General features: G+C 37.5%; 1 protein-coding gene across 1 annotated transcript; it reads left to right on the forward strand.

The window, feature by feature from the left end:
• Positions 1-2,125: 2,125 nt before the first annotated feature.
• LOC103717446 (ABC transporter G family member 31) lies at positions 2,126-15,343 on the forward strand. The gene is made up of 24 exons (XM_008805834.4): positions 2,126-2,518; positions 3,583-3,703; positions 3,953-4,041; positions 4,128-4,212; positions 4,913-5,072; positions 5,147-5,223; positions 5,306-5,359; positions 6,963-7,053; positions 7,194-7,495; positions 7,591-7,872; positions 8,448-8,764; positions 8,853-9,013; positions 9,115-9,218; positions 9,926-10,082; positions 10,184-10,303; positions 10,869-10,963; positions 11,049-11,381; positions 11,470-11,760; positions 12,135-12,218; positions 12,334-12,467; positions 12,550-12,777; positions 13,469-13,640; positions 13,722-13,976; positions 14,935-15,343. The coding sequence occupies exons 1-24, from the start codon at positions 2,244-2,246 to the stop codon at positions 15,205-15,207; spliced, it is 4,260 nt and encodes a 1,419-aa protein (XP_008804056.1). The 5' UTR covers positions 2,126-2,243; the 3' UTR covers positions 15,208-15,343.
• The last annotated feature ends 3,245 nt before the right edge of the window (positions 15,344-18,588 follow it).

The following is an 18,588-nucleotide window of genomic DNA, read 5'->3' on the forward strand; positions in this document are numbered from 1 at the left end:
CCTAAGAGTTTCCAATGGGGTCGTTAAGAGCCTGCACTCTCGTTTAGTTTGGTACCATAGATAAGTTTAGATTCTCTCCGCTTCAACCTTGAACTGGAGACAGCCAGTCTGCCAATCGTACGACGGCCATGTTTTATTGAGCTTCGTGGTTGGACCGGAGAGAACATGGAGAACTGAGATTATATCCTCCCAGACTCTGGTTCACCTAAGTACACATCATAATTGCCAAGAAATTAGCAAGCCAATCTATTCTTTAGCCAACATTTATTTTATCTATCTATCTATCTATCTATCTACTACAAATATCCTTTTACATGTCTCATGTTTCCTCGCACCAGGTATCTCTTAATGTGGCGCGACGCTAGCATGGTTGATTAGAATTTGCGTGGTCACAGATCATTAAGCCGAGGGTTCATATCATACTTGATCATTACCCTGGCATTGCTCTGTGCATGGAAATGATGATTACTGGATTCCTGCAAAGATGGAAAACCAGTCTACTTATTTGCACTTTCTCAGAGATGTTTTCAGAAAAAAAAGGAGATCATAATTTTCCTTTTCTTCTTATTATTTTTTAAATTCAACGTTCAACACCATACTACTTGTCATAGAAAGGTCCATTGCACCATGTCGCGGGGCCGAAGTAATATAATCTATCTGGTTTAAAACGCTTATCATTTTTTTAAGAAGTGATGGACCGATACACCACGTACGAAGCCCATCTCCGAGGTCACGTGTCTCGCGCAATGTGTCAATGGATGCAAGCTTCTGCGATGCTATGTGATATACTTCAGGCACTGCAGCGTTTTCTAGGTTGTATATGTATATCGTAAGGTGAATAGAGTGGCAGACTGGATCGCTGTTTTTACTGTCCAGCATTTAGAAGCGATTCATTTGATCTTGTCAAGAGATTATTTTTATATTGCTTTTTTATTTTTTTTATTTTACTGATTGTAAACTTTTGTTCGTAGCTGCGATGCGAGCTTAAAAATCAAAATTTATCGAATCATCACTGGGCGGGCAAAGCACCAATGGTGAAAACTCTATGCTCTATGATTTACTTCAAATAGTGGAGAAATGCAATACCTTCTGAATTGTATGTATATATTATGCGGTGAATAGGATGACACATTAGGTTGCCGTTTTTGCTGTTCAGCATTTAAGAAAAATTTGTTAGTCTTGTCAAGAAACTATTTTTGTACTGCTTCTTTATTTTCTTTCTTTTGGTTTTGCTGGCTTTTTATTCATGCTAGATTGATACGAAAAAAACTAAGGGCCCGTTTGGTTTGTGGGAAAAGAAGAAGAAAAGTATGATCAACGAAAAAGTAATGAGATGCCTTTTGTTTGGTTGGAGTTTTCAAAGGAGAGAGATGTAAAAGTTGTATTTCCATGGGAATATGATTCCCATGTTTCATGAAAAAGTTTTTTTCATAAGAAATATAGAAAAATTACTTTTCCGTGAGCCGGAAATTATTTTATTTTTATTCTTTTTCGAAAAAAAAGCTCCTTTAGCATTAAAGAAGTATTAAAAATCTAATTTTTATTAAAGGTATAATAGGAATTACGCATAACTTTTTCAGAAAAGTGGGTATCAACCAAACATAAGCACTCTAAAAATCTATCACTTTTTTATGGACAACTAAATATGTTAAAATATTTTTTAAATATTTTTTTTTAAATTTTTTTTTAAAAAATTATATTTTTAAGAGGAAAAAAAAAAAAGCTTTGCGCCCAAACCAAACTGGCGATGGTGAAAACAAACCCAACCAACGGCCTACTCTGGCGCCTGTCGCTTTTCTCCGGCAATTAATGCCTCCGACGCGCATCACATGCACGCGCTCGCGCTTAAGACGCTTTTTAACGTCACAAACCAACCGCCAGAGCAGGCAGAAATCAAGAAATCAAGAAATCAAGAAAATCAAGAAATCAGGCTTAAACCCACTTGCCCTTCACTCCTCCCCGAGGACCCGCGAGAAAGGAGAGAGGCAGAGAAAACGGCAGCAGGCGAGCGAGAAAGAGAGGGAGTTGGAAGAGGGGGGGAAATAAATGCTCGACCTACCAACCCCCCTCACAGCCTACGAAGTCGGTGAAAGCAATCACCACAACCCATCCGTCCTTCTTCACCTCTTCTTCTTCTTCTTCTTCTTCTTCTGCTACTGCGGTATTCCTTCCTCCTCCTGCTCTATTAGTATCCACAGCCTTTTATCGTCCTCGTCGCGACTGAGGTGGTCGTCATCGTCGGGATGTGGAACTCCGCGGAGGCGGCGTTCTCGAGGTCGAGCTCGTTCAGGGAATGCGGGGACGAGGAGGAGGAGGCGCTCCGGTGGGCCGCGCTCGAGCGCCTACCCACCTTCGCACGCGTCCGCCGCGGCATCCTCCGGGCCAACGCCGGGGTTCGTTCCGAGGTCGACGTCGCCCGCCTCTCCGCGGGGGACCGCACGGACTTGATCGACCGCCTTGTTGGCGATTCTGGTGATGCCGAGCAGTTCTTCAAGCGGATCCGACGAAGATTCGACGCGTGAGCTTCTCTCTTTTCCCTTCGTTATTTTTCTTTCGTTGTTGTCGTGCCTGCGTTTTGGTTCGACATGGAATCTTGGCCCCACTTCGAGTATGATCGAAGCATGCTATCTTGTTTTTGCAGCTACATTTTCTTTGGGGATTTTGATCTTCATTAACCTTTGACATATTCTTTTGTTTTTAGTTTTCTTGCATCCAAAATTTATTTACTTTCTTCTCAATTTTAATATAAAGTTTTTAAACGTTCTCTTCCTGTTCGAATCCATATCAGTATTTCTTTTCCTCTATTTCATGCGAATTCGTGCTTTTCCTGGTAGCGTACAAGTTTTTTTTTTTTGGATCAAATATTAATGCGGCGAGCATGGAGTGGAAGTCAATGTTCTTTTCCCTCGGTTTTATGCAAGACTGTAGTATTGCTTGCAGCAAATATTATCACAGTTTGGTACTGGAATCTATATTTCAAGTTTTACAAATATTTTCCGTACTACTGTTATAATTGAATTATTTATATGAGTGAGTTCCGGAAATTTTTCAAAGAAATCTTTTATCCGGGTATGTAGTCATGTAGAGCTGGTACTGGTGGCGCTTATGAATTTTCGTAGTCATCTTTTGTAAACCAGTGTTCTAGCCAATTCTTTAGCTTTATTCACATAAGTTTTTTACTGTTTTTTTCCCCGTTGTTGACAAGCTTGGTATCTTTCCTCGTATGCAATCATTTACTTGTTATATGGTTTGTCGTGATATCTCTAATTTCTATATGCCTATCTTGTCTCAGGCCTTTCTGAATTGACCCTAGTCTATATATGCAATTTGTCCCTTCTTTCCAGTCTAATGATTCCAGCACCTTTTTGATGACTCTCTCTGGTTACTTGGGGGCATTTTCTCTACACTTGTCCATTGTCTCACGTAGAAATTTGATGCATTTCCTGCATGATTAAAAAATCAAAAGGGTGCTTTTTTATGTGAGTTTGACTTCGTCTTACACTTGTAGTTGTATTATAGAGTTGATGTTGTCTTTGCTGGTATTTTCTTTGCTTGTGTCATTTCTTGCCTTTGGTTTTACAGAGTGAGTCTAGAATTTCCCAAGATCGAGGTCCGATTTCAGGAACTGAAGGTAGATGCTTATGTTCATGTGGGAAGTAGAGCGCTGCCCACAATTCCCAATTTTGTCTTCAACATGACAGAGGTAGGATATGTATTGCATCTTTATATTCAAGTAATTTGTACAACATTCATTCTGCAAATTGATCTTTCAATTTCAAGTGTCTGCTTATATTTACTCGTGTTGCTGACAAGCTAGCATCATGAATGGTATATCAACGTAGCTAGTGAATTACTTGGCCTCTTCACTTACCTAGCGTAGTCTGAGTGATTTTGTTATCTTTTTTTTGTTGCTTCTCTGATCTAATATTTTATTTTATTTTTTTGGGGGAAGGCCTTTCTAAGGTATTTGAGGGTCTTCCCAGGCGGGAGAACAAAATTGCCAATATTGGATAACATCAGTGGGATCATCCGTCCTTCTAGGTAAAAAGAAGCTGGACTTCCAATTATAACTTTTTCTTTGTCATGTAATTTAGTTCTTATCAGGTGCTTATGTTTGGTGTTTGCAGAATGACATTGCTTTTGGGACCTCCAAGCTCTGGAAAGACAACTTTGCTTTTGGCTCTTGCTGGACGGCTTGGTTCTGATCTAAAGGTATGCCACCTTTCCCTGTTTCACAAGCTAAGCAACTTTAATTGTATTTGGCTGTATTGGTGGCCTTGTATTAACATTGGCTTTGTGATGACTAATGAGGGCACTATGTTTCTTCTGCTGATTTAGATAGGAGGGGGGGGGGGGGGGGTTCGCAACTAGAACACACTCTACCTGTATTGGTAAAAGTTTCATCCTCTTACTGAAAAACATGCTAAAAAAGCTATCCATATTGCACAGTCTAGCGAGAGGGAGAGTACATTATACATAACTTGAATGCAAAATTTGGAGGGTTATCATTGCTCTGTTTGTAGTACATTCTCACTCGAACCTTTTCCCATCAGCAAGCAAAACTTGCTAAAATGCCTCATATTTTTTATTGTTGCTCGGCCATGTCTTCTCACTCTTGCAGTTGCAGCTGCCCAATGAAACTAAAAGAGTGATGCAGGTGATTCTCACATGGCTTGGGTTGATAAGACTTGGGTATACTATACCAAAAAAAATAAAATTTGTGTATTACCTTGTTATAATCGTCCTCCTCCTCCTCATCATTATAGCTATGATCATCACATGTGGTCCTATTTATTGATTCGGAGAAGTTAATGTGTCATACTCTATTTTCTTGCAAATGCAGTACCTTATGTTTGCACTGCTTTGATTTTATCTTGGCTGACTAACAAAGTTTCTTTCTTTTTTTTTATAGATGTCAGGGAACATTACTTACAACGGGCACAATCTAGATGAATTTGTTCCTCAACGAACTTCTGCTTATGTCAGTCAGCAAGACTGGCATGTTTCAGAGATGACAGTGAGGGAAACCTTAGAATTTGCAGGACATTGTCAAGGTGTTGGAATAAAATATGGTAAGCTTGGGAAATCTTGATATCCAAATTGTTTTTGGTTTTGATTTGTTGCTGAAACATGAGCCTGCATCTAGACATGCTTATGGAACTTTTAAGAAGAGAGAAGAATGCGGGAATAAAACCTGATGAGGATCTGGATATATTTATGAAGGTTCGTGATTGTAGCTGGCTCTATCTTATAGTTTTCATAGTTGTTTGCAAAGATTATACACTTCATTTTGTTTTCTTTTCAGGCATTAGCACTAGAGGGCAAACAGACAAACTTTGTAGTGGAATATATACTCAAGGTATATGCCTGTACCATTTGAATGTCTCCATATTCTATCATTAAGTAATATCACTTAGCAATTGCTAGCTCATCAGTAGTGTGTTTTCTTATCTTCAAATGTGATTTCTGTATCTGTTGGTAATACTGATACTGTTCTGGAAAAATGTTAGGAAAGCTGTTGGCAGTTTTCGTACTTCCATAGCATGACTGCTACATTGCAGCGTAAGGCTGTTCTGAAAGTTAAGAAAGCTGTGTGCAGTCAACTAGTCATTATATCAAGCATTCTTTAGGTCATTTTGCCTTCAGTCATGTTGAAGCATGCAATTCTTTACACCTAGAGGTGCTGATTTCTTGCAGACATTAGCTGTACCAGACTGGTATTTTTGGAAACTTGCATGGTGAACTTTTGCTTCTCATTGTAACATGAATCAAATTTTAGTGATCCATCATGTTAATAGGATAAGGGGAACTGATAATTATCAGCTGAACAATTTTTAATTTTTAAATAACTACATTTTTTCAATAACATCTAATCATTTTGTTAGGTACGGTGATGTTAGAATTACAAGAATATATCCGCCTTTTTGAGAAACTTTCTGTCTAGAAACAAGATATTTTGTCTTTAAAGTTTCAGCATTTATTGCTTGCCATAATTGAAAGTTCATTTTTCTTCAATGCAGTTTTATTCTTGATTGTGACTGCTTTTTTTTTCCCCTTCTCCCCTTAGTTAGCTTATAGCTATTAGTTAGCTTTTTAAAGTCATCAAATCTGGAATTTCTTTTAACGATTTGATATGTTCAAGAGCGACTGTGTCACCTAAAATCATGGAATTTTTGTATCATTTACAAAGGTTAAGGGGGCTGCATCCAGGATGCACATACATGTGTTTTTAACTGATAAGGACCTTGGGAAGTGCTCATGTCTGGATGTATCTCCTACTTATTAACTCCATATCCATAATGGGTATATCTATAAGATAGCTGCGAGGAGTTGCTTTGCATGCAGAGCTACAGTTTGGGTTTCAATTTCACTTTCTGGCTCAAAATGTATGTCCTAAAGATTCACACTTCCCTATGTCAAAACTTGCATACTCTCCCTTTATCTAGGCCCTTGAAAAGTCTTAGGAACCTTGAAGGGTTTAAATTTCATAACCAAATAGTTATGTCTTTTGACTTACTGATTAGCCTCTTTGGTTCAATTGGTGCTTCTCTTGTTTAGGGATGCCAAGATCAAAAATTCTGCACTGATACAGAGGATTTTTGTTAGGTTTTACAGTTGAGGAGCAGTTACATAACTTCCTCAAAATTCAATTAATCATCCCTTGATCCCAGAAGCCTACCACATTTAAGTGGGAGAATTATTGGACAAAGTTTAGTAACCTGCCACGTAGATTATGAATTCTTCACATCTATATCTGAAACCAAAGGCGGTGAAAAATGTCATATTCAAATGAGCTGAATGTTATCAGTGCATGCAATTTCTTATGAGTTGCATTATTTGTGTGAGACTTGCATGCTATGTGTTATTTTCTGGTATATTAGCTGCATGATGGATCTAAGTGTTTCCTAGTGATTATTATAAGAGGCTAAGTTTTCTGAAGTGCTAAGTTTTACCTAGCCAAGATTTTAGGGCTGGACATCTGTGCCGACACACTTGTTGGAGATGAGATGGTTAAAGGAATCTCAGGTGGACAGAAGAAACGACTTACAACAGGTAAATAGTTTACTTATCATACGTCTTCTTCAACTTTCGTCTTTCTCTTCCTTGATTATCTATCAGTTTCACAATTGCTGGTAAATATTCCATGACTTCTTTCTCAAATGATACATATCACATAAGAACCATTATATCAGGTGAATTACTAGTTGGGCCAGCTAGAGTATTATTCATGGATGAGATATCTACTGGGCTTGACAGTTCAACCACTTATCAAATCATCAAGTATCTTAGACATTCTACCCATGCGCTTGATGGAACCACGATCATATCATTGCTGCAACCAGCTCCTGAAACTTATGAGTTATTTGATGATGTCATTCTTATATCTGAAGGTCAGATTGTTTATCAGGGACCCCGTGATGCTGCTATTGACTTCTTTGCTGCCATGGGCTTTAGGTGCCCTGAAAGGAAAAATGTGGCTGACTTTTTGCAAGAAGTAAGAACTCATATCTCTGGCCTTCTATATGTGGTTCAGGATCCTCTGCTTGATATATAGCTCATCTCATTTCATTATGCTACTTGTCATTTCAGGTCACATCCAAGAAAGATCAGCGGCAGTACTGGTATCCACATGACTGTCCGTACCAATTTATACCTGTATCGAAGTTTGCAGATGCTTTCAATTCATTTCGTGTCGGTAAGAGACTATACGAGGAACTGGCTGTTCCATATAACTGTCTTCGCAACCATCCTGCAGCTCTATCAACTTCTAGTTATGGTGTGAAAAGGTTTGAGCTTCTGAAGGCCAACTTTGCCTGGCAGCTGTTATTGATGAAACGAAATTCATTTGTCTATGTCTTCAAATTTGTTCAGGTAAAGATGAGAAGAACATTCATGGAATTAATTTATGAATATAGCATGATGGTTTTATGTCTTTTCTTTTATTTTGGGTAAACTATTTCTTTTATTAATGATAAAAAACTGCTGCAATCGTAAAGCAAATAGAATTTGAGAAAATTCTGGTTATAATACAGGATTTAGAATTTTATAATGATGTTTATTTTCTTTAACTTAACTAATGGCGTACTTGGCAGCATGTTAATTTTTGGCATCAACATATATTATTTCATATGTCATTTCATTTATTTTTTGAACGATTTTCTTTATCTGATAATGTGATTTAGCTATTGATGAATCTTGGCTAAGTTGATTAATGTGGTAGCTGTTGCTTTATGAGCTTTCAAGCTGATCTGAAATTCAGTGATGATGTAAATTTGCTAGAATGGATGATATACTTAGGAATTTTGGCTAAGTTGATTAATGTGTTAGGCATTTATGAGTTTTGTTAGTTTTTTTGATATTGAAGTGTGATCTGAGAGTATACTTTGAGACATACAAATTCAAATTTTAAGAAATGCTTTAACGTGACTGTTATTGCTGTTCTGCAGCTTCTGCTTGTTGCTCTTGTGACAATGACAGTGTTCTTCCGGACAACAATGCACCATAGGACTGTAGATGATGGAATTGTCTATCTTGGGGCACTGTATTTTGCAATGATAATGATTCTGTTCAATGGGTTCACTGAAGTTTCATTGTTGATAACAAAGCTTCCAGTGCTTTACAAGCATAGGGACTTGCACTTTTATCCACCATGGACTTATATGCTTCCTTCTTGGCTCTTAAGCATTCCAACTTCACTAGCAGAGTCTGTGATGTGGGTGGCAGTTACTTACTATGTGGTTGGTTATGATCCACAAATTACGAGGTAATAGCTGCTCATATCCTTGATGAAATTATATGTTAAGTTTGGAGATTGCTTTTAGAAAGAGTCACCATAGTGTGTTGATTTGCAGATTCCTGTCGCAGTTCCTGTTGCTTTTCTTTTTGCACCAAATGTCTTTGGCTCTTTTCCGTGTGATGGCATCCTTGGGTCGAAATATGATAGTTGCCAATACCTTTGGATCTTTTGCTATGCTGGTTGTCATGATTCTTGGAGGATTTATCATTTCTAGAGGTAATGATTTATCAAAAAACACTTTTTTTTCCCCTTAATGTGTGTATTTGTATGGTGGATGTTATCTTTTCTACTGATGTTTATTGCTTTACTTGTAACAGATAGCATTCCAAACTGGTGGATTTGGGGTTACTGGATCTCTCCTTTGATGTATGCTCAGAATGCTCTTTCAGTTAATGAGTTCCTTGGGCATTCTTGGAACAAGGTAATGGAGTCCTTGTATTGGCAGTCCTTGGTTTAGTGGTCATCTCTGGTCATGGTTCCTCATAAAATCTTTCAAGGCTGTATGTTGAAAACATTATGGTCGGTAATGTCAAATTTACACCTTTATAGAAGCTTTACCAGATATATTGACTGTCAGTTCAACTTTTCACTACTATTGGTACAAGTGCCCTTCTCTAGTTTAGTGGGGAAGATCTAGAAAGAAGGGAACTAATATACTTACTCGAGCAAGACATGATTATGCAACAGGGTCTGTGAGATCATTCAATTTGAAGAAAATATAATCAATGTTTTTGGTGCAAGTCACGTACTTTAAACTATCTTGATTGTTCACACAGATCGACTATGATAATGTATAATATATCAAATTTTGAAAGCTATTTAAATGCATTCTATGATGCATATAAATTATGTTGCTCAAAGGGAAATTTAGAATATAAGAAGCAAAAAATGCTTCCTTCCTTGTGTGCCACTCTTCTTGGGAGATAGTGAAAGGTATGACATATTGGGGCATGTGTTAAACTTTGCTTGTTAAATGCCTTGATGTCATGAAAACCTTATAATTTTACTTGGCTATATGTTTCTTTTGTTATTTTTAGTATGCTTGTACCATAAGGAAAATTATTGGAGAGGTATCCTATTGCATGAATTACTGATATTTTACCATGTTATAACTTATTCTTGTTGCAGAAACTTGCCAATCTTAATATTTCATTAGGCGAGGCAGTACTTAAAGGATATGGTTTATTTACGGAGAGTTATTGGTTTTGGATTGGCGTTTGTGCATTGTTCTGTTATACGGTCATATTCAACATCCTGCTCACCTTGTTTTTGACTTACCTCAGTCGTAAGCTCCCTTCTGGATTTGCTAATGCATTTCAAGTTTATTTTACCTTCTATTTGCTAAGGTTAATCGAGTTGCTATTATGTTGTCTAAATTTAACGCAGCTCTGGGGAAGCAACAAGCTGTGGTTTCTAAAGAGGAACTCCAGGAGAGGGATCAAAGGAGGAAAGGGAAGGGACATATTGTTGAATTAAGATCCTACTTGCATGAAAGCATGCTGACAGGTCAGAGATATTATTTTTGATTAACATGATTTGTCTGATGCTGTGCCTCACATGGAGAAAATCTGAGAGGTCAAAATTTTTCTTTGTTTTCTTGGAGTTCGTGGACTGGTTTTTGTGAAAAAAGATGGGCAAGCAGTACATAGACTTGTTGATGTCCTTGCTGTCACATTCGAGTAATAAATGCAGGATCCATGGTTCATTGTTTATGCATCGAGGTTTTGCTTTTGTGCAGATTAATTGCTCTGCTGTTATCTTTTTATATTTAATTTAAAAGTGAAATCTATTTCACTTAGTTTTCTTGATTTTTTGTAATGGTTATTGAGCTACACAAGCTGCAAGAGTCTTTGGTGACCATTACATAATTGAATAAGCTACAACATCTCTAGTGTCCTTTCCATTACTCTGGTTTGATATTGCAGTCAACTGTACTTGCTTAGAGTAAACTGCTTGGTTATACCATTTTACTTAGTTTGCTTGGTTTTGTGTTGTTATTGCTCAGCTATGTAGTCTGGTTTGAAACATGTAACAGTACTTATATTTTAATCATTACTTATTTTAAATGCAGAAACAAATGGTAAGGAAAGGAAGGGCATGGTTTTACCCTTTGAACCTCTGTCTATGTGTTTTACCAATATCAATTACTATGTGGATGTGCCTGTGGTAGGTTTATGCTGCTCTCTTTTTCGCTGCGTATGTTAAATAAAATTTTAAATATTTCTTCATTCTTATCCAGTACTGCTAGCAGGAATTGAAACAACAAGGCATACTAGAGGATCGACTGCAATTGTTGGTTAATGTCACTGGAGCTTTTAGGCCAGGAATACTCACAGCACTTGTTGGAGTCAGTGGGGCTGGTAAAACTACACTCATGGATGTTTTAGCTGGTAGGAAGACTGGAGGACTGATAGAAGGGACCATAACTATATCTGGCTATCCAAAAAATCAAGAAACCTTTGCAAGAATCTCTGGATATTGCGAACAGAATGATGTCCATTCTCCTTGTATGACTGTTATTGAGTCACTTCTTTACTCAGCATGGCTCCGATTGCCTTCTCATGTTGTCTTGGAGACTAGAAGGGTAAAACTTTGATAACCAATTAGTTTTATTTTCAAATTAATGTTTTGACTTCAGAATTTGTTATCTGGAATGCCATGGTTTTTTGCAGGTTTTTGTAGAAGAGGTGATGGAACTTGTTGAGCTCACATCGTTAAGTGGTGCCCTTGTTGGACTGCCAGGAGTCAATGGTTTGTCCACAGAACAACGCAAACGGTTAACAATTGCTGTGGAGCTTGTTGCAAATCCTTCTATTGTGTTCATGGATGAACCAACATCAGGATTGGATGCCAGAGCTGCAGCAATTGTCATGAGAACTGTAAGAAATATAGTGAACACTGGACGGACAATCGTGTGCACAATTCATCAACCAAGCATAGACATTTTTGAGTCTTTCGACGAGGTTTATCTCTTCCCTTACATTTAGGATTTGATTTATGGTGGTATTCATATCTGAGAAAGCAGTTGTATGTAAATTTGCTTGTTTGACCTTACTTGATTATTCACATCCAAGGAAGCATTTGTACATAAAAATGCTGCATAATTTCTTTTTCCAATTTAAACCATCCAACCGACCTCGAAATGACTTGATTATGCTTTCGTTAATATCACCGACCAATTAACATACATTCCATGGACTGCTTAGATGTAAATTCACTTTTTGGTAGCATGATCTCAAGGAAGTTATGTAAATTATTAGTGGCATATCAAATGTACAAGCAAAGGAAGTATGTCTGTTCTTTGTTTTAATTTGTGATGCAACGTATGTATTTACAGCTTCTGTTTATGAAGCGTGGAGGAGAACTTATATATGCTGGCCCTTTAGGCCCCAATTCCTGCAAGCTAATTGAGTTCTTTGAGGTATTTTCTTTTCTTTTCTTTAGTCTGTAGACTCTGTAGTCATGCATGCTATCTTCTTAATAATTGCAAAAATGCTTCTCTCCCTTTGCTTAAATAAATCACTATGATTGTTTAGGCAATTCCTGGAGTACCTAAGATCAAGGATGGCTATAATCCCGCTGCATGGATGCTTGAGGTGACTAATCCATTGATAGAAAATCGTCTTTGTTTGGACTTTGCGGATTACTATCGGAAGTCTAGACTTTTCCAGTAAGTGTAGTTTTTTTCAAAGATTAGTGATGTTTTTTCAACCTTTATTTTGTTCTAATTCTGTTGGTGCTATATGTTTCAGACAGAATAGAAATTTAGTTGAAAATTTAAGCAGGCCAAACAGCGAATCAAAGGAGATTAGCTTTCCGACCAAGTATTCGCAGTCATATCTTGTCCAGTATCTTGCTGGTCTTTGGAAGCAGAATCTGTCATATTGGAGGAATCCTCAATATACAGCAGTTCGTTTCTTCTACACTGTTATCATTTCAGTGATGTTTGGAACAATCTGTTGGGGATTTGGTTCTAGAAGGTACTCATGAATATTTTTGCAATTTTTTTTCGTAGGTAATGCAACTTTCTCAAGGGTTCTCTATGATCTGCTTTATAGCATAAACATTTTTTATTGTCGTTTCAAGCTGGGTGATACATGTGTAATTCATAATTTAACTAATTGGTTTTAGCTTTTTTAAGAAGGTATGAGTTGCTTTGGGATATGTTTGGCTAGTTAGAACCGACACTGCAATAGATCAGGATTTTAGGAGCGTGTGTTGAACCTGAAATAGTCTTGGTTCTATCCTTTCCTCTCCAAGGAGCTGTTATTCTAAGGATGAATTTTATGGGAGGCCCACCCATTGGATACATGTCCTGCTGGAAAATGTTTGCTTTGGATTTCTGTAGCAGCACCAAATTCAATTGTTTTTTTTTCCTCATAGCCCTACCCAAAAATGTATTGTGTCTGTGTTCCAATAATGATTGACATGGGAATAACCGAGGGCTGGTGTTGATAAACATATAATGTTTGATCGCAATATGAGAGAATCTAATTGTAATCCTTTGAACATCTCATCACTTCTTCATTCTTTATAATATGTTATGGATGAAAATCATTTGGTGCTTTATTGACTCTTGCAATACATTATTAACTATGCAAGTTGGTTAAAATATATTTTTTCTTTTGGTTATTTTTTCTCTTAGACTATATTTTTAATCTAAACTTACAGGGAGACACAGCAAGATATCTTTAATGCCATGGGATCCATGTATGCTGCTGTCCTATTTATTGGAATTACCAATGCCACTGCTGTTCAACCTATGGTTTCCATCGAACGGTTTGTCTCATATAGAGAAAGAGCAGCAGGGATGTACTCTGCACTACCATTTGCATTTGCCCAGGTCTGACCTTTTTCAGGGACTTATGTATTCAATATAAGACGACCTTAATCACCTAATTGGTGCATTTTGTTCTGTGGGCAGGTTTCTATCGAGTTCCCGTATGTTCTTGTGCAAGCACTTATTTATGGGACCATATTCTATTCTTTGGGCTCATTCGAATGGACAGTTACGAAGTTTTTATGGTATATATTCTTTATGTACTTCACTTTGCTGTACTTCACCTTCTTCGGTATGATGACAATCGCAATCACTCCGAATCATATTGTGGCTCCAATAGTAGCTGCGCCATTCTACACTCTGTGGAATCTCTTTAGTGGATTCATGATTACGCACAAGGTAAGAACCAGCAACTTTTGCTCATCTAATGTAATCTTTTTCTTTCCTTTTCTGTTGATCTAGAAATGGTGTTTGATTTTTAATCTGTCCTGTGGAGAGAACCACTTCTTTTTATAAGACCCTGTCAATCTTCTCTTTTGTTTACTCTTTTGAAGTCTTGTGGAATCTCAAAGGAGTGTTCCCTAGTTGCATCGAGTTGAAACTAAGTTAGGTGTCTCTTTGTATTCTATTAGTGTACCATGTTTTCTGGGAGGCCATAATTTAGCTTTAAAAAAATGGAAAAAGCTATCTTGTGCAGGCTATATACAGTGCGGCTCTCTCTCTCAGTGTGCTTCTGTCTCTGTCTCTCTGTGTGTTCGGTGTAACCACAGATAAGGCTTTGCTTGATTACCTGGCTTTAGCTTGATGTACATCGTTCATTCAGGTGGAGAGCTATATCCTTGAACATCGTCCATTTAACAGCATTCGTTCTTATGTCCTCCCCTCCTTGGCTCCTTTGTGGTATCTTTGGTCTTCCATGGCGCTTGAACCTCCTGGGCTCCAGTTGGATGCTGCTTTTGGAGTTTGCTGTTATTTACCTTGTATATGCTCATGTTATAATGGTTCACCACCTATAACCTCAATCAGGGTGTTCTATGCTTTCTTCATGCTGTTCTTCCTAAGCATGTAATTGTATTACTGCTTAAACGCCAAAGCATTTCTTTGCCAGCTATTTTATGCACAGGCCCTCTCCATTGCCTAAGCCATTATGGCCTACTGCTGTCTGCAAATCCCTCCCCCTTGATTTTTAAGATCTTGTGGTTATTAGAAAGCACCCTGAAGCACCACTTCATCCACTCTGTTTTGGTTCTGTTTTAAGTAGCATGCCTGTCAACTTCTTTGGTCCAAATTTACCATTGTATCATTTATTGCCATCTGGGTAATGTTTTATAGAAAATTTGCTTTTTTCTCAATGCAGAGGATGCCTAGATGGTGGAGATGGTATTATTGGGCTGATCCAATATCTTGGACTCTATATGGCCTCTTGACCTCCCAATTTGGGGACATCGACAGCCTCATGATTCTTTCGGACGGTGCACGCTCGACTACCGTGAGAACGTTTCTGCAAGACCACTTTGGGTTCAGGCATGAGTTCTTGCCCATCGCTGCAGTAATGGTAGTTGGTTTCTGCATCATGTTTGCTGTGGTATTTGCACTGGCAATCAAGTGCCTCAATTTCCAGAGGAGATGAAAGGGTGTAAATTTCTTGCTGCTAATAGTATTTGGAATGTTATGGACCCTGATTCTCCCCCAGTAATTTCATGCTGAAAGGAACGAACTGTATAGCAGCCTTTTTTTACATAAAATAATTTTCTATTGTGCTTGAAGATTTCGATCCCCGAGTTTTTTTTTTTTTATTATTATTTTTTATTGTTGTTGTAATCTATGGTGAACGATATCTTCCAAGAAGTGCTGGGTTTGCAGCAGAAATTTTTGCCTTCGTTCTTGTTGATCACCATCGACTCACCTGACAAGAACAGCAACAATCATTGCTTGCAAGAATGTCAAGTGCTTTTCTTGTTTCGCCGAAACCTTGCTGAAATGTTTTTGTGTCAAAAGCCCGTGAGGTCTTTCTCTGCTACACTGGAGTGTTTAAATCCTCTTATTGGCATTATTAGTTGGTCAAGCCAGTCCTACCAAGGCTAGCGTTGATTAGGACGACTGGAACCAAATGATGAGTTAAATACACCCCATCGGACCACCTTCCAATAACTTTCAGGAGTAGGTTGTGTCTCGTCGTTGCGTGATTCGTATGACAGGCCGATGGAACCTCCGAGACACGAAGTCTGATGCCGCAAAAGCACCATTTTAAGATGGTAAAGGAGCGAGCGCTGAAGAAAACGTAGAAGCAAGGCGCATCGCCGCCATCGTGAGTACGTGAACAAGCGAGTCAGTCAACGCATTTTAGGGTACAGCTCGCCTCCGGGAAGATCCGCGACGCATCGGCCTCCTCTCCTCCGTTGCCCATCTTTATTTAGTCCTCTGATGCTTCAGGGCTCCAAGGTCTCTCTCCTCGAATGGCAGCGGCATAAGAGGAGGCTGAAGGGTTTCTTTGACGACCTACCAAAGAAATGGGGAATAATAGATGGAGAGAAGGGGTTGGATAATGGCGGTTGTGCGGATCGACGGAAGTCAATCTTTCACGACTTCTTGGGCTCGAGCTGCCAAGACTCCGTCCCTCCTGCTTGATGTCTGGAAGAAGAGGAGGGGAGGAACAGAGAGCTTCTGAAGAGGAAGTCGTGGGGAAGGCTTCGGCTTCGGCTCTGGCTCCGGCTCCGGCGGAAAACGAGGCAAGGATGTCGGAACTCTCGAATCTGCGTTTCAGTACGTCTTCTTGACTTCCTTGTCTCTATTTCTTAATATCGTCGTTGTGGATTTGAGTTCTGCTGCGATTCGGTTCTGTACGATCGTGTTGGCCGTATAGTTACTTGGACACGAAAGACTGTCTTGATTCAGTTAGCAATCGCATTGTTTGGTGTCTATTTGGCTGCCATTAGTTTGGTTTTCTTGGGTTTTATTCGGGTTTCTTTGTTTCAATATACGTTCTATAACGGATGTGTTTCCTGTTTTACTTTTCTTTTGGGTTGGATTTAACAGTTGCTCTACATATTTCAGTATTTATTTTTCTTTTATGTGCTTTTCTATTTTGGTTTAGTTTTGATTGATTTTTCAAACAAATTATCAGAGAGATTCTCTTCAGTTCTCTGTGTGATTTTAAAATACATATGCCATTCATTTCTTCCGGAGTTCCAATTCTTGCTTGTCTTAATATATGTATTTTTAAATATAACCAGCTTGACTTTGTTTCTTGATTTTAGGTATGTTGCTTTTTTGACTTGTGAGATTTCATGAAAACTTTTTGTGATAACTGTATTCATTGGCAGACTTTTGATGATAGTCTATTATTACCTTTGTATATTCTTTAAAACATATAAGTTATTCATCTCTTTTGGACATACAATTCCTTTTTCTAGTTTTTTCTAACAACCATCAAGTATTTCTTCCTGGATTTCGATTTTGTATGTTCCAGATATGATGCTTTTTCGTTTTTCTCATAAAACAAGATTTTAAATGAAATCTTTTGACAATGATATGAATTTTTGATTCTTTTGTATCTACTTGGTTTCTTGACTATTTTGACAAATTCAAATTCTTTTAACGATGGCCAGGTGTTGGTTTTTTTTTTTGTTCTTTTAATAGTTTATCTTCTTTGTCTCTTTCAGATGTGTAATTCTTATTTTTATAAAATATCTTAAAAATTAGTCTTGGTATACAAGATAATTTTGTTATGAAATGTTTCTGAAATTGTTGATTGTTGTCTTGAATATCTTGTAACTTTCTACTATTAATTATATTTGGTCTATGGTATTGCATGTTATGCATCTTTTGGATTTGTAAGGGTTGATATATATATGAAGCACCTAGTCTTACTTTCTTAGTTCTGATTTTCTGTTGTTACATTTTTTTATAGAGTAGGCTTTTAAATGAAAACTTCTTTTAATTGTGTGAACCTTTTGTTCTTTAACAACTTCTTGTTGGCACCTTGAATAATTTGACAAGTTTGTGCATTTTGGTGATGGCTTGCTATTGGTTTTAGTTGTTCAATTTTTGTTCCTATCAGTTTCTTAAAACCAGCAAATCTTTCTTGATTTCAATTATTAATATAAAAGTTTTTTTTTCTTTATCTTGTGTCAGAAAAGATTTAATATTTTTATGTTTCACTACCTTCTTTTTAGTGTTTCAATTATATTGATAACTTCAAGCCTTTAGTGATAGCCATTTATTGGTGTTGTTTGTTCTATTAGTAGTGTATGTTATTTGGCTCTTTTATATTTCTAGACTGGGCCTTTGGTAAAATCTTGTTGTAAGTACAAAAATCTTTTATTCATTGTATGTTTCTAGATGGTTTCTTGAATGTGATGCAAGTTCAAACATATTAGTCATATAGCCTATTATTAATGTTTTTTGTTTCTTAAAAGTATATGTTATTTGTCTCTTTTAGTGTGTAGTTCTAGTTTCTTCTAGGTTTCTTGAAACAAGTTAATCTTTCTTGATTTTAATTCTATTTATATGGTGTTTCTTGAATGTGAAGTAAGTCCAAGCATTTTGATCATCACCTATTATTATTATATTATTTTTCTGAAAGTTTATGTTTTGTTTTATCTCATCTAGATCTGTAGTTCTAGTTTCTTACAACTTTCTTCAAGAAAGTTAATGTTTCTTGATTTTAACTCTATGGATAATGTGATTTGCCTGTTTCTTGTATAGCACAAGTCTTTTATATAATCTTTTCATGACAATAGAGATCTTTTATCATATAATACCTTCCAGTTGGTGTTATAAATATCTACTAATATAACAGGAAAGGCTTGAGGCCAGCTTTGCATCTAAAGCTGCAAATGGGTCGGGTCGATCTGTGACCCGACCCGACCCAACCTGTTTTGGAGAACCGGTAGGGTTGGGTCGGGTCGGATCCTAAAATTGAACCCGTTTCTTTTTTTTTTTTGGGTCAGGTCTGATTTTACTGAATTCAGACCCGACCCGACCTATTTGAAATTTGGATAATTTTGGA

The sequence above is a fragment of the Phoenix dactylifera genome, chromosome 8 (genome assembly GCF_009389715.1).
Source record: "Phoenix dactylifera cultivar Barhee BC4 chromosome 8, palm_55x_up_171113_PBpolish2nd_filt_p, whole genome shotgun sequence".
NCBI lineage: Eukaryota > Viridiplantae > Streptophyta > Magnoliopsida > Arecales > Arecaceae > Phoenix > Phoenix dactylifera.